Source organism: Atta cephalotes (assembly GCF_000143395.1).
Source record: "Atta cephalotes unplaced genomic scaffold scaffold00076, whole genome shotgun sequence".
NCBI lineage: Eukaryota > Metazoa > Arthropoda > Insecta > Hymenoptera > Formicidae > Atta > Atta cephalotes.
Window position 1 is genome coordinate 986799 of NW_012130140.1, and position 15000 is coordinate 1001798.

Consider the following 15000-nt stretch of genomic DNA (forward strand, 5'->3'; position numbering starts at 1 on the left):
ATATATATATATATATATATATATATATATATATTTTATCCTATATATATATATTTTATGTACTGTAAATGTACAATGCATTACTAAAAAAATTTTTTATTATTTATAGTGATATCACTAAAATGCCTGCAAATGCTAAGCCTTCTCCAAACCCTCGTCACAGTTCCACAGTAGAAACTTCTGGACCACGTCAGCAACAACGCAAAGTTCAACAGAAAAAGAAGAAAAAAGGTAGCAAATGGTAACAATTTCATGTCATTCCGCTAAACTCACAGTTTTTTATATTAAACGAATTAAATTGCGTAACTTTGCATTGAAAAGAAACACTTGTTATAAAAAAAATATAAACTGAAAAAATAATCAAATCGATTTGCTACCATGTAGCTGTATTTTATGAAAAACGCAAGATGTAACTGCCATTAAAAAATAATATTATACACACTATATGTGTGTATTTCTCTCATTAAAAAAATATGTTTACAACCTCTCCATTGCTTATACATGCATCAATTTCTTATTCATATATTTATAGATTAATACGTTTGATGCATTTAATATAATATATTGCATAAAATTTATCTAATAATTTTATTCTTACTAACAACATATGTTATGAACATCTTTTCCTTTTCATATTTTGCAAATCTATTTAGAAAGCTTGGAAAAGTTTTTATATTAGCAGTCATGCAAATACAATATAGACAATACTAAATTATGTTTTAAAAAATATTTTTATTTCTTTTTTCTCACAAAAGATTTTCTTATTCAATTTATGATGTATCAACGTATGAGTAACACATCACTGTGTACATTGACTAGGGAATAAGTGATACATATCTTTATTTCATGTTGATAACAATTGTATAAAAATACAATCTGTTCTCTTTATACTCAGCAACTTTGTAATATGATTAGATAATGTGATTGTGCATTGGTTTGTAACATTTGTATATACATGTAACAGACATATAAGTGGCACAAGTCAAAATTGTAAAATAATATTACATTAGAATATATAATTTTAACGCCATATTTTCGATGATATATTTTTGTATTGATTATGTGTCTTGTTCAGCTATATAAAATTTTGTTAAGATATATTTTGAATTATTGATATACTAAATCGATGTGCACATAAAGAATCTTGTTACTAGTAAGTAATAATTTGATTTATTGTCTTGCAATCAATCTGTATTGTGTATTATTGTTTGTTGCTGTGTATAAAAACTCATAACAGTAATCGATTATTTTGCGAAAATATTTTAGTTTTCAATTTTTTCTACACATTTGTTTAATTACTTATAATTTTAATACCAAATTTTAATTTCAAACAAATCATTGCTTAATATTGTATATTTATTTTAAAAATTGCATTCTTGCGTAAAAATATGTAGGAACGCACCACTGGTCCTCTTTACTACTTTTTTTATGCTGATATATTCATATGTAAAATGATAATATTGTCTCAACAATTTCTAGAAGATAATTATCCAAATAAATATAAATCAGCTATTTATTAACTATAATATTTACATGTTGAATTTATTTACTGATAAAATATCATAGATTTTCTGTATCAAAGCGAATAAATTGGGAAAATGTATGTCCAATTTTCTATTTCAATGTAAAGAATGGACGAGTAAGGCACAAATAACGCATGCGCGCTAATGCGAGAATAACATTATGGGAGCCATGGTTAGCTATGTCAATTACGCAGCCACATATGTGAATACGTATACTATACAATGAGGTACAAATCCTTAAAAATACTCTATACTTAACGATATACAATGCTACTTTGTAGGTATGATGCCCTCCCAAACATCCTCTCGTTGTTTGTTGGCTAATCGTTTTTTTTCTGTAATGCAAAACTCTCTTAATAACTTCTTCAATAATTACTGAATTATTTTTATCACGTACATATAATAATACGTATTCAAAGATTACCTTTCGCTTCACGTAATATATTCTTTTCGTGCTCACGTTCTTGTCTAGCTGTGGCAAGCTTTACGCCCAATGCACCTGTAACTAATCGTCTAGCTAAGGCAGCGCATGTTTCGGGACGATTCCTGTAAGGTTGCAAGAATTCTGCGCTTCTTCTAGCTTTCGTTTTACTTAAAGCAGTAGCTTCGCTAAGTGGTCTTGTTTTCACAAATGGATGATTCGATGCTAACACTTGGGCAGCTTAAAGGAAGATAAAAAAGAAGCAAAAAAGAATATACTAACTGTAATAAATCTGATTATAATTGGATTTAATTTGGAAGAAAACTATTTTCAATGATCATCAATGATGAATATCGATTATTATATTATTAACAAAGATGTGCAAAATAATCGTAAATTTTCTCGAATGCAATTTCCTTGTTAAAAATAAGTTATTAAGTTGTTTTCAATAAAGACATATTACATATTATATATTTTCGTATTCATAGATATAAATTACTAGATATGTATATATACATACCAACAAGAGGACTGCTGAAAACTCCCAAACAATGAGTATCGTCCACCCACTTGAGCTCAAAACCACCATTCTTAAAAGAACTGAAAACAGCTGCCAAATCGCTAGTTTTGAACTCGGAAGGAAAATTATAAATTTCTACGACATGTGCAAATTCGTCACTAGACACTTCGACTTGCTTGCTGTATGCTTTGTAATCGTTTTTTGGTTGTTCTATCGCTACTTCACCTACTGCTGACGTAAGCTAAAAAAAAAGAAAGAGATGATACGTAAATAACTGACTAATTATGTACACATAAAATAGTGAATGCGATAAGTTACTGAACTTAAATACATAACTGACCTCTTCTATTAATGTTGGATCTAAACAATCGCCATTATCGTCAAATAAGCTATCCCAATCGCATTCATCTCTGTTCATTTTCAGAGGTGGAGAAGGTGGTGGAACCGGTTTGCTTTTTTGCCTTTCTATCTTTTTTACTTTTTTCTCGGGTGGTGTTACCAGAATTGGAGAAAGTTGTTCAGACTGTTTAGATTTCTTTTGAATAGTATCGGAAATTATTAGAACATCCGATATTACATTCTGTCTACCTAGTTGTCTGTCTTTATGATCATTTACATCGCTACAATTTAAATATTCGATCGAGGATTGGTTTTCGTTCACAATTTCTTGTATCTTTTCTAATTGTTTATCATTAATTTCAATTTGACTGGATGGTTCCAACAGATTGAAATTAGTACTATTTTCATTTACATTATTAATTGCTACAGTTTCTTTCTCTTTGGATAAAATTGGCACATCTTTTAATTGCTCCGAAAATTGATACATATGCTCGGTATTATCGAGAGTATCGGAGATTTTGCTAGAATCTAAAGAAACTATATTTTTTGAAATGTTTCGTAAGAAATGTTTATCCTCGATCTTCGCGTTGCAATTCTCAGAAAGTTGATTATGTGAAGTCATCACATCCTCGCCTACATTTTGTTGACTACAACATACATCTTGTAGTTTAGAATTATTATTCATAATTGAATCTCCATTTAACGTGTGAGAAACTTTCAAACTGTGTGGCTTTTTATCTTCCATTTCTAAACTTCTGCGATGCCTAGGTACATAAACCGCTCGATCAGGTCGTTTTTGACGTACATTTCTGCATACATATACGTATATTAACAATATGTATTTGGAATAGTTGACATCAATCATAATATGTAAAATCATAACGCTAATATAAAAGAAAACGATATGTAGATCACACAAATCTAGTACATATAAAATGTTTGTATGTATGAATGATTATACAATAATTATGATTAACAGTAATAATGTACATAGAAATGAGTTTACTTACTTGACCGAAGAAAAATCTGCAGTCGATTGTACCTGTGTCTGTGTACCATTTATCTGTGAACAATTGTTAAGTTTCCTAGCCGCTGGTGGCCTATATATTTCAACTGTTGGTACTGACTTGGCTAAAAATTACATTTAAATAAAAATTAAATCTTCCATAACTAATTTATTTTGAAATATATCTTATTTGATAATGTCACAAGATATAACAACAATTTATTTATTCAAATAGCACATATTGGTTTATATATATTTTTTAAACCTAATATTTTCTAGCTGTTTAGAAAACATATATAAAATCCATACGTGCTACATGAGTGATATTCGTAATCACCTTGCCGCTGTAATTTGCATTCTGGAGATGTCGAGGGTGAGCGTCGGCCTTCGATACCCATTCCGCGAATTGTATCCTTTTGTTTTGTCACAAAGTTTGTCTTAGACTCAGGAAAATTCGGTTTTGGGTTCCAATCGCTTTATAATAAAATAATGATATGTTATTCTTCTGGAGCAAAATTTTATTAAAAACATGCTTAATGTATCGTGATTGTAATTAATAAGCATAATATCGGCGCATATTAGAATTACATTACGATCGAGAGGTAGTTTTGATCAATTTTACTTTCGTTTGCGATAAGTGGTAGAGTTTTGCAATTTTACACAGAGACACATATTTATTATTTATTGTTATATGCGGCTTAATTAAACGTATACAAATTTAATAATATAAATACGTAAATTAAACTTAATTTAATTATTAATTATTAATATTAGCTTGAAAATCGAATAATTGTGAAAAATTGTTGGCGAAAAAAATAATCGTTGTTTACGCATAGGTAGAATGAATATTTTAACAGAAAAGTTCATAGCTAACGGATATCGAAGATAAAAAAAATGATTCTTAACATTTTGTTATTTGTACCTTCTCACATCGGTCTTGTAACATACTACAGTACGCCTAGCCGAACCTTGGCCGATCGAGAATGTATGCAGCAAATCCGAGAAATGATCCTGTATCAGCTGATGTATAATGAACCGACGATAATTGTTGACAGGCGGAAAGACGAGCACTCTACAAAAGTGAAAAGAAAGAACACGTTTATCGTTGAAAGTGAGATTGAACGACCTGCTATTCGGAGTATTGGTAGTTGGTAGCGCAGCATCGGCTGTTTTGTACTTTTTGGTGAACGTAATGCCTTACGGCATTGGTTTAAGAAAATTAAGGAAGGGGAAGAGACGATAAACGCCAGCTAACTTTTACATAACCCATTCACTTTCTCTCTCGTTCATTTCCATAAAGACTTGAGAGTAGCGTAGATATTGATGCTTACAACTTGTCCTGTCTCAAATTTTCTTTTTCTTTTATCGATTACTGCTTAATAAGCACGAATTATGATATGCATAGTATATATGATACACAGCATAATAATATCCAAACAATTGTGAGGAAAAATATTCACTTGCTTTACATATATCATGTCATTAGAAATATATGAAAATGAGAAACTAATTTAACTAGGTGTATACTTTCATACTTTCAATCACAAAAGAGATAAAAATGCACTGCTTTATACCACATAACTACGTGTACAAAGAAACAACTGAATATGTTACATTCGTGAACATAAGAATCCAATTACAATTAAAACAAAATCAAAAAATTGTGTTCTATTGATATTAATTATATCGAGTTGTTTCAATTTCAATTTTATTTCCAAACGAAAATAAAACGTCGAAATTAAATAAATATCTAGGATGGAATAATACAAATATTGCATTGAAAAGAAATAGATACTTACAAATGTAATGTCTATTATGAGATATTAAACTTTTCAGGATTATTACTATTTCTGATATATCGTATATCCCACCAATGTACACAAATCCCAATATATCGCTGTATATATCAACAAGTTCAAAATTATTTGCATTAATTTACACAGCACAAATCGTAAATAGCGTATACGAGAATAAGTAGTTAGGAGCAGTATTTAGATGATAATAAAAAAATGAAATCATGATCCAGCTTTGTACTGTAGCGAAAAACGAAAACTATATATATCTTGTGCTATTTATAAATCCTGTGCTAAATCCTATACCATGGGATTGCGCCACTCACATAATCTCATTCAATTCGATATCTTCACGAATCCTTTACTTGCCAAATCTATACACATATATATATATACAAATGTAATAGTCATTCAAAATCAAGAGTAAATGAAACTGTTTACGTGTTCACAGCCACCAATAGATACCGTGAGGAAACTAACCTTCAAACATGATGTCGGCGTCGATACTCTATTCAAAGAATCTTGTTATAATTTTCTCGTACCTCTTACGTGTCTTATCCTTCGTAAAGACGATTACGTCGTATTCGACATCCTCGGTAAACAGGCTATCTTGTAAACTCATTTATCTTTCGTTAACATTCACGAAGTATAGGTACACGTCGCGTGTATGTACTTGATATTTGACAATTGAACACAATTCAATGTTATCTGTCGGACAAATTCGTGGCAATTGTGTTTGAATTTCTTTTTAACTTGTTATTCCTCAAATTCGCACACATACAATAAACCGTTCCACTACGCTCGAATATGTACACTCAAAAATTATGCCCTGAAATGAATCGCCGCAAACTGTTGGGAGGGGATACGATTTTATGCACCAATCACAGAATAATGCGAAGTAATCTGCCATTCAACGTCCAAATTTCATCTTCCGTTTGCATTCTCTGATAGGTTAATTGGTAAAATTCTTTCTTCCGATTGCTCAATCAAATACTTTAAATTCATTTGTCTTTAGTCACATATTCGATTTGTGAATATATGATCTATGTAGACAGATTTGATTTAGTGTTTTGAAATGCTAAATCATATCTTTCAAACGTGTGCTACGAAAGATGATTATTAATTTTGAAATAATTTACATTGGGAAAATTCTCTATGTGTACACACCGGCGATTGTATATATAAATTTTAAATATACGTTTGTGCATTCAGCACTAGAATAAAACATATACATACGTATTCAGCTTAAGATTGCATTCGATAGTGTTCCAAATCTATTGAGAGCCACTGCGTATCACATGATACGAAAGTGAAGTAGCTGTACTTGTATATAGCTCCTCTCTTACGTCAATCGGTGTAACAGTGTAAAAAATATACACACTCACATACACATACATAGTCAGATTAAAGATCATTTGGCAAGTTCGCAGGTCGCCAATCTTCGCGCGACTTCATTTCAACACCACTCTCTTCACATACTCCAGCATATTTCACGTTGTAATTGTGAACTTTTTCTTCCTTTCGTATCAATTCTTAATTTGACTCTATTCTTTATATTATTACTTGTTATCTATCGTTTACTCGCCTTTACAACATGATGACAACCAGATTCAAGGGAATAGAACTGGGACCTCCTATCGAGGTTTTTGCACTGCAAAAGGCATTCGTCGACGATATTTACGAAAAGAAAGTTAATCTTACTATAGGAGGTATGTAACTATTTTATTTCTTATAACTATTACATTTAAGACTACTTTATTTTCCCATTATTGTCTGAAAGGCAACAATGGGAAAATATTTATCTTATTTTATTTTACACAGTCTTACAGTGATGCTTGCTTTTATAAACTTAATTTTTAAAAAATTAGGATATTTTTACTATTAAATATACATATTTTAATAATATGAAGTATGAGATGTATAAGAGTTACTTTTGATTTTCATATTCTTTGTACCCTTGAGTGACTTTTCCAGAGTGATTACATAATATTTCTCATTCATCCATAAATACACACACAGACACACACACATGTGCGCGCGCGCTCATATATTTCATAACTTGATTATTTTAAGAAAATAATATATAAAAATAAATAAAAGTAAAGTCTATGTAATGCAAATGTTATAAAATGCCAGACCTTAAATCTAACAAATTAATTTTTTTATATATTTGTAATACAAGTATTATAAATAGTAATAATATTAAATAAAAAGTATTAATATTAAAAATAAATATATACATAAAAAAAATTGTTTCTTTGCACAAGAACATTTCTTGAAATTACATGTTTAAATTTATATTTCTTTTTGTAATTTAATATATTTAATTAATTTTATATTATATCAATTTATAATGAATTATTAAGAAATATAGAAATTTTTTTCAGCTTACCGTACTGATGAAGGTAAACCATGGGTGCTACCAGTTGTAAAAAAAAGTAGAAATGTCACTTGCAGCAGATGATTTACAAAATCATGAATATTTATCAGTTCTTGGCTTAGAAACATTTAACGAAGCTGCTACAACTATGTTATTAGGCATAAATTCTCCTGTTATTGCCCAAGGACGTGCTTTTGGTATTCAATCGCTTTCCGGTACTGGAGCATTACGCGTTGCTGCTGAATTTTTAAGTCGTATTCTACATTACGATACCTTTTACTACAGTAAACCTTCCTGGGGTAAGTAATTTTAAAAAATAAATATATTATTCTCTCTCTTCTCTCTTTCTCTTATTTCATCTACTGGTGAAAATTTTCATATATTTGTAAAATTATATGTACTGACAGAAAATCACAGACTGGTATTTATTAATGGAGGATTTAAAAACGCTCGTCAATACACATACTGGAATGAAAAGACTCGTAATATCGATTTAGAAGGAATGCTCCAAGATTTACGAGATGCTCCAGAAAATGCTGTAATTATTCTGCACTCATGTGCACATAATCCAACTGGATGTGATCCAACTCCAGAGCAATGGACTAAAATAGCTGATGTAATACAAGAAAAAAACCTTTTCCCATTATTTGACTGTGCATATCAGGTCAGTATCTAAATTAATATCTAAGCGAATGAATGGTATGAAGAATAAACAATGATAAGAATAACATGATCTTTTTGTAGTCATTCTGATTACACATTGATTCTTAACAGGGCTTTGCAACTGGTGATTTAGATAAAGATGCGTATGCTGTACGAATGTTTGCCGAACGTGGAATCGAATTTATTTGTACGCAAAGTTTTGCGAAAAATTTTGGATTATATAACGAAAGAGTTGGTAACATAGTTTTTGTGTTGGCCGATACAAAGGAATTGATTCAAACTAAATCACAATTAACATTAATTATCCGAGGAATGTATAGCAATCCTCCTAATCATGGAGCTCGAATTGTTGTAACTGTGCTGAACAATCCGGAGTTCTTTGAGGAATGGTATTGATTTGTAAAAATCTGTAAAAAATAATCGTATTCTTTATTATTTACTTTAATAATGCGTTTCAATATTTAGGAAGGATAATATTAAAACAATGTCCAGAAGAATTAAACAAATGAGGATAGGTTTATATCATAGATTGCTCAAATTAGATACTCCAGGTACTTGGGATCATATTATTCAGCAAATTGGAATGTTCTCATATACAGGACTCACAGGTTAGTTGTAAAAATTATATTTTCGGTTTTACAATGTAATATTTTGATAAAACTAGTTATGAAAAAATATTTTCTTCCGATTTTCTTTTAGAGAAACAAGTTCAGTATCTGAGAAATTATTATCATATTTATATGTTAAGTAGTGGACGTATAAATATGTGCGGACTCAATGAAAATAATTTGGATTATGTGGCAAATGCGATTAATGAAACGATAAAGCTGTTGCCAGAAGCACAAAACGACTGTATGTGTTAAAATAGAAATATTACAAATATAAATGAATATCATATATATCAAATATATAAATTAATTAAGCCTCAAATTCAATAAAAAATATGGCAATATTTTATATTATATATATTATATATATTTTGTATGACAAAATTCAATTTCCAATTAGTAATCAAAGAAATTATTTTCTACTAGTACTGAAATTTGTTATACGAAGTCATGCATTTTGTCTTTATCCTACTTTGAGATTAATTATTTTATATATAGTTATTATTCCTGTATAAATTTATTATCTCTGATAAATTGTCCTTCATCTTCATTTTTTCTTTACTATAAAATTTTGCAGGATAAAGTACAAAATGCTGCGAAGTACAATGATGCCAAATTTTCTATGTGTATTAATTGTCATATTGTTAAATGAAGAATTTTGTAGATATACATGTAGTTTATATTGTTAAAAGTAAAAATTATATATATATATATAATTATATATATATATATATATCTCTTAGTTTAGGAAAATTGTTATGTCATGAAAATCGTTAAATGCTCTAAAACAATGTATTTCAATCTTTTTTAATTCGCAGCTTATTAAATATTGAGTCTAAATTTGTCGAAATAGGTACATTAAATCCTGCATAATGGAGGGAATATTAAGAATAGAAATAAATATTAATAAATATTAAGATTTCAATCTTAATGAGAAACCGCTTACCCAGAATACGCGGTTTCTGATAGGTTGAAATATCTTATTACTTATTCCTATTCCTAATACTTCCTCCATTGTGCACAAGGTTTTAGGTGTACATAATTCAATGGTTAGTTTCTTTATCAAATATCGCCAGCACAATATTCAATGAAAAGTAAAGTTCTAAATTTTTTATTTTTTATTTTATTATTGTTTAAAAAATGATTTATTGTAAAGACAATCACTTTAACTAAAACGAAAAAAAAATGACATAATTTAAAGTAATTTTTATAATTTTTAAATATTTTTTTATTTCATTACTAGCTTTACTAATTTCTAAATTTTTCATCTTTTTTTTACCTTTTCTAAAATTTTCTCGGCATACTTCGAGATCCTTTGCAACACATCGATTGAAAAATCCTGCTCCAAAATAATAACTAAAAAAGTAAATACAACTCGATTAATTATTTACTATAGGGGATTATCTTCCAATGATCTTGATCTTGGTAAGGTCATGACTTCGAGTGATCTTGGACAAATTTTAGCCGTCGCTTGTTGTTCCTTAAAAAGTTATTAACAAAAAAAGGTCATCAATAAAATCTAATTTTTGGACATGACTGCGCTCTAATAAAACAAATTCCTCGCTTTAACAGCGCAAAATATTTTCTTATATAATATCTTATATAATTTTTGTGTTTTTAGAGCAAAGAATTTGTCCGAATTTCTACGCTTATATGTGGAACCTTTTACGTTAAAAAAAGCATCTAATCAGCGTATATCAAACGATTTTTGAACATGCATTTTGAACATGAATTCTGCAAGGTAATGGACGAAATGGAATTGTTTACGATCATATCGAGGTATAATTCCGCAAATATCTCTCCACAGATGTTCGATATTTTGAATATGAATGCCTGTATCTGGATAAAAAAAATGTGAATGATTCACTGTTTTATGTTGATATATTGGATCGATTTGGCCGTATACTTTCCAACAATCGATATAAATTATTGATCCAAGAACGATGTATTTCCGAGTGAGCGGTAGTAATGTTTATGCGTCACCGGATTCAATTAGTACGACAAACATTTTCTTTGTGTTGCGTGTTATTCCGCCAAAAAGCCATTGTTCTTTAACGTTCGCGATGATATTGTCAACGATCAGATTTTACCTCATTGATTTTGATAATAATTCCTTCTCCGTCAATTTGATTTTGATTGTTTGTTAACCATTGATTCATGAGCTGAAAAGCCAGATTGTTGTAATTGAATATTTATTAAAGTAGAGAATTTTTTAATAAATATACAAGTTATCTGTTTCAAAAATACTTATATTTTATATTTCAAAAACACAAGTTTCCTGCTTTAACAAACAATTGACATTGTTCTCCATTTATGTAATTTTACCAAATTATTAAATTACATGAATTATCTCTCTGCAAAAATTAATCCAATCAACTGATGTGTGTGATGATATATTTGATTCTTTTTCTAGGAATGTTTGCTTTACAAACACAAATTTTTTTGCTTTAAAATCACATTCTTTTGAACTTTTTTAGTAATAACTTTTCAAGGAACAACGAACACTAACTAAAATTTGTTCGATATCATTCAGAAGCATAATCTTAACAACATATGTTAAGGTCAAGGTCATTGGAGAATAGTATATCCTTATACTAAATAATTACCACAACTTGTTTGATATTGAAGATTTTAACAGAAATACTATATAATTTCATATAGTGATTTCATTTAAACTATAGGATAAAGATATATAGATAGCTTGTGTAGAAAAATATATGTCTAGTATCAAGAAAATATAAGAATATTTTGTGTTAAAATAGTTTTGACCTAATTTAATAATTGTATTGTCTGCGTGATAAAAGAATTTATTATATTTGATTTTATATTTAGATTTGAAGATATTTTCTTCATAACAATAATGTCAATGATACTACACATAACCACGATAGATATTTGAAAGAAACAAAAAGGAAAGTTAGATTAAATATCAACAATTTGTTTGATATTATAGAATATAAAATTAACTACATTTAGCGATACCTATTGATTCTCCAACACACAATGGGCTTCCTTGTAGAGAAGAATGTGTACACGCAAATACACATTAGAAAATACACATTATATAATATGTACTATACGTACCTTATTAACTTTTATCAAAACACAAATATATTGATAAATGTACATTGAATAGTAAGAGCAACATATAAAAAATATTACACATATATATCAAACATATGTACGATAACTAATGTGAATATATTTTTGTAGTAACTATTTCATTTAGAAATTAAGATTAATTCAATCTTAATAATCATGGAAAATTGATACATATAAGTAAAAAAAAATCAAATATATTGCCAACTATAACAATTTGCAGTAAAATTGTAAAATGTAAAACTATAAACGTTGATATTTTGTAAAAGAATAAAAAATCTGTATAAAATTATATTGGGTTGTCCGGAAAGTTCGTGCCGATTTTGAAGGAAAATTGAAACGCAGATTTAAATTTTAGTATACATTTATTAAATTTTTGCGGCACGAACTTTCCGGACAACTCAATATATACATATAACTATGTAATGAATAAATATATATATATCCATTTAATGCTCACAAACCTCGTAGAATCATTTCATCCTTGTCGTTTATCAAATGTTAAACAAGGACAAACGATGGTCGCGAGTATCGCGCATTTAAGTGGAACCCAACCATAAAGAGAGAAAAAAAGAGAGACATTAACCTATAATTGTTATCAATAAAATCTTTATGATATACCGTCGCATAAAATATATATAATGATATATATTATATATAATGATATATATTTTACTTTTACAATAAAATTCTATTATATATATATATAGAATATATTTCGATTAAATTTTTATTTTTATTTATAATACAATTTTACCGAATAAAAAATTCATTGTACAGTGATTTTATATGTTGCAGATTTGTAACAATTATAGATTAATGTATATAGTCGTATCTTAGAAAAGTTATGTATGTGTCTTTAGACGCACAAATTCATTTCTCAAATCTAGAAATAAATTAATTTTGTTGAAAAATATTTAATGCTTTATTTATCTAATACTAAATGTTACTAAATAAATTAATACCTTGTAACAAATATTAATATAATGAAATAAATTATTCGATTATACAAAGTAATGTAATATTTTATATTATTCATAAGGATTTCTTACTTAATCAGTCCACTTGGACACTTTTTTCACTAATTCCAAAGTTTCGTCTGATTTAACCATAATATGATAATCATTCCTCTTTTCATTAGCATTCATATAAAATATATATCCAGAACAACTTAACATTGCTATGATACCAAGGATCATGATGGTTTTGTTCTGCAAATGACATTTATTAATGACAATATTAGACAATGTCAATTTCAACATGTTTTATCAGTTTTTGTAATCTTACCGGCTTAACATATAACTCGAAATTAACGGCACGAAATAATGTAGTACTCCGCAATGATCGCAAGCCATCACCTGGCGTTGTTTCACGAGTATTTTTATTCATCGTGTTATCTTTCTGCTACAATATATCTTAGATGTTTACATTTGTATGTAAATAACTTAACCTATTTGAGAAGATTTAGGTCAATAGATCTCTTCTTTCTTATTCTAATATATCTATTTAATAATATTATTTCAACTTGAAAAGTGTGAGAGTATTGATTAAAACTTGTGAACTCACGGAAGAAATACATAATTAACGTTTACATACATATCAATTATTTGGCAATATTAAATAAACTGAAATAAACCGCACCCAAAATCTTATTGGTTACAAAATAATTACGGAGTAATGGCGCAGCCATGTTGCGGCGTATGTATGCACATTGATGCATATACGCGACCAGTACGCGACACGTAGAATTCCAACCAAACATTAGATACTTCGTGATAAAGCTTGACAATATACACATTATTTGCGCGTCCAAATTGAAAAATTTCTTCACGATTTTAATAATGTTTACGGGCGATGTTGTTATTTGAGAAATATTACATGATATATATGCTTGCTTTGAAAGGGGAATAAAATTAACGGTGCAAAAGAAGAGATCGAGGTAAGAAGACAGAATTCTAAATTCTTTTTAAATTTCGTCAAACGATATAACATGTAGAGTATATAAAAATAATTTGTCAAAATGTATACAATTAAAAGTCTATTTCAATTGCACTTTCCTTCGTTTTTACAATGAAATCTATTTTCACATTTTACATGGGAAAAGATGAAAGGAAGGATAATATACATTTAATATGTATTTTTCTTGCTGTTTCTTGAAGTATAATTACTAATGCTGTTTCTTTTCTGTGCTGTTATGCTATAATTTTGATGTTATTCCAAATTTGCAGGTTATTTATATTTGACTGATGAAAAATGCCAGGTTGCGCAGCTATTGGTTGTAACAATCGTAGTGAAAAAGGATATATTATGAAATGTTTTCCTCGGGATCCAATATTGAGACAAGTTTGGCAGGATCGTGTTGCTAGAGCCGATTGGGAACCATCTAACAATTCATTTCTCTGTCACGTACATTTTGAACCTCAGGAATGGGTTATTACTCAAAGTGGTAAACTCAGACTAAAAAAGAATGCTGTTCCATCTATTTTTACCGTAACGTCAACCAGGAAATCTGCCAAGAAACGCATCAAATTAGCTAATATGAAGAATGAAGACTATTACATGGTGGAATTTTTAGAAAATGATTCTGATCATTCATCCAGTCACTTGGAAGAAAAAGATTCTGATTTACAGGATATTGATAAATCATC

The 15000-nt window shown here is 28.8% G+C and overlaps 4 protein-coding genes across 6 annotated transcripts in view; 2 read left to right on the forward strand and 2 right to left on the reverse strand.

The window, feature by feature from the left end:
* Positions 1-1793: 1793 nt before the first annotated feature.
* Positions 1794-6224, reverse strand: LOC105624360. The gene is made up of 8 exons (XM_012205723.1): positions 6145-6224; positions 4732-4881; positions 4147-4283; positions 3814-3934; positions 2805-3612; positions 2465-2705; positions 1948-2184; positions 1794-1858 (listed from the first exon to the last, which is right to left on the reverse strand). The coding sequence occupies exons 1-8, from the start codon at positions 6222-6224 to the stop codon at positions 1794-1796; spliced, it is 1839 nt and encodes a 612-aa protein (XP_012061113.1).
* Positions 6225-7196: 972 nt separating this feature from the next.
* On the forward strand, positions 7197-9508 carry LOC105624361 (probable aspartate aminotransferase, cytoplasmic). Its single transcript, XM_012205724.1, is given in 7 exon segments — positions 7197-7311; positions 7990-8033; positions 8035-8281; positions 8390-8646; positions 8757-9034; positions 9111-9253; positions 9345-9508. Coding segments are annotated over 7 exon segments (1248 nt in total).
* Positions 9509-13069: 3561 nt separating this feature from the next.
* LOC105624363 (small integral membrane protein 8) lies at positions 13070-14016 on the reverse strand. Of its 3 annotated transcripts, XM_012205725.1 has the most exons (4): positions 13919-14009; positions 13640-13802; positions 13405-13563; positions 13070-13238 (listed from the first exon to the last, which is right to left on the reverse strand). In XM_012205725.1, exons 2-3 carry the CDS (start codon positions 13739-13741, stop codon positions 13405-13407), a joined length of 261 nt encoding a protein of 86 aa, XP_012061115.1. In that variant the 5' UTR covers positions 13742-13802; positions 13919-14009; the 3' UTR covers positions 13070-13238. The 3 variants fall into 3 exon arrangements, with proteins under 3 accessions (XP_012061115.1, XP_012061116.1, XP_012061117.1); XM_012205726.1 differs by lacking the exon at positions 13070-13238 and having other exon boundaries at positions 13280-13563; positions 13919-14016; XM_012205727.1 differs by lacking the exon at positions 13070-13238 and having other exon boundaries at positions 13366-13563; positions 13949-14007.
* A 589-nt stretch (positions 14017-14605) lies between these two features.
* The window catches only part of LOC105624364, a 2670-nt gene continuing 2275 nt past the window's right edge, over positions 14606-15000 (forward strand). The window contains exon 1 of the mRNA XM_012205728.1: positions 14606-15000. This exon is cut by the window's right edge and continues 2275 nt beyond it. Within this exon, the coding sequence (XP_012061118.1) occupies positions 14606-15000 (395 nt within the window).

Coding starts and splice junctions, on each gene's coding strand:
- LOC105624360 (XM_012205723.1), bottom strand. CDS start 6,224: ATGAGTTTACAAGATAGCCTGTTTACCGAGGATGTCGAATACGACGTA. Junction 4,882..6,144: donor AAGGATAAGACACGTAAGAG/GTACGAGAAAAT, acceptor TCACTTTTGTAG/AGTGCTCGTCTTTCCGCCTG. Junction 1,859..1,947: donor TATATTACGTGAAGCGAAAG/GTAATCTTTGAA, acceptor TTTGCATTACAG/AAAAAAAACGATTAGCCAAC.
- LOC105624363 (XM_012205725.1), bottom strand. CDS start 13,741: ATGAATAAAAATACTCGTGAAACAACGCCAGGTGATGGCTTGCGATCA. Junction 13,564..13,639: donor TCGAGTTATATGTTAAGCCG/GTAAGATTACAA, acceptor TGTCATTTGCAG/AACAAAACCATCATGATCCT.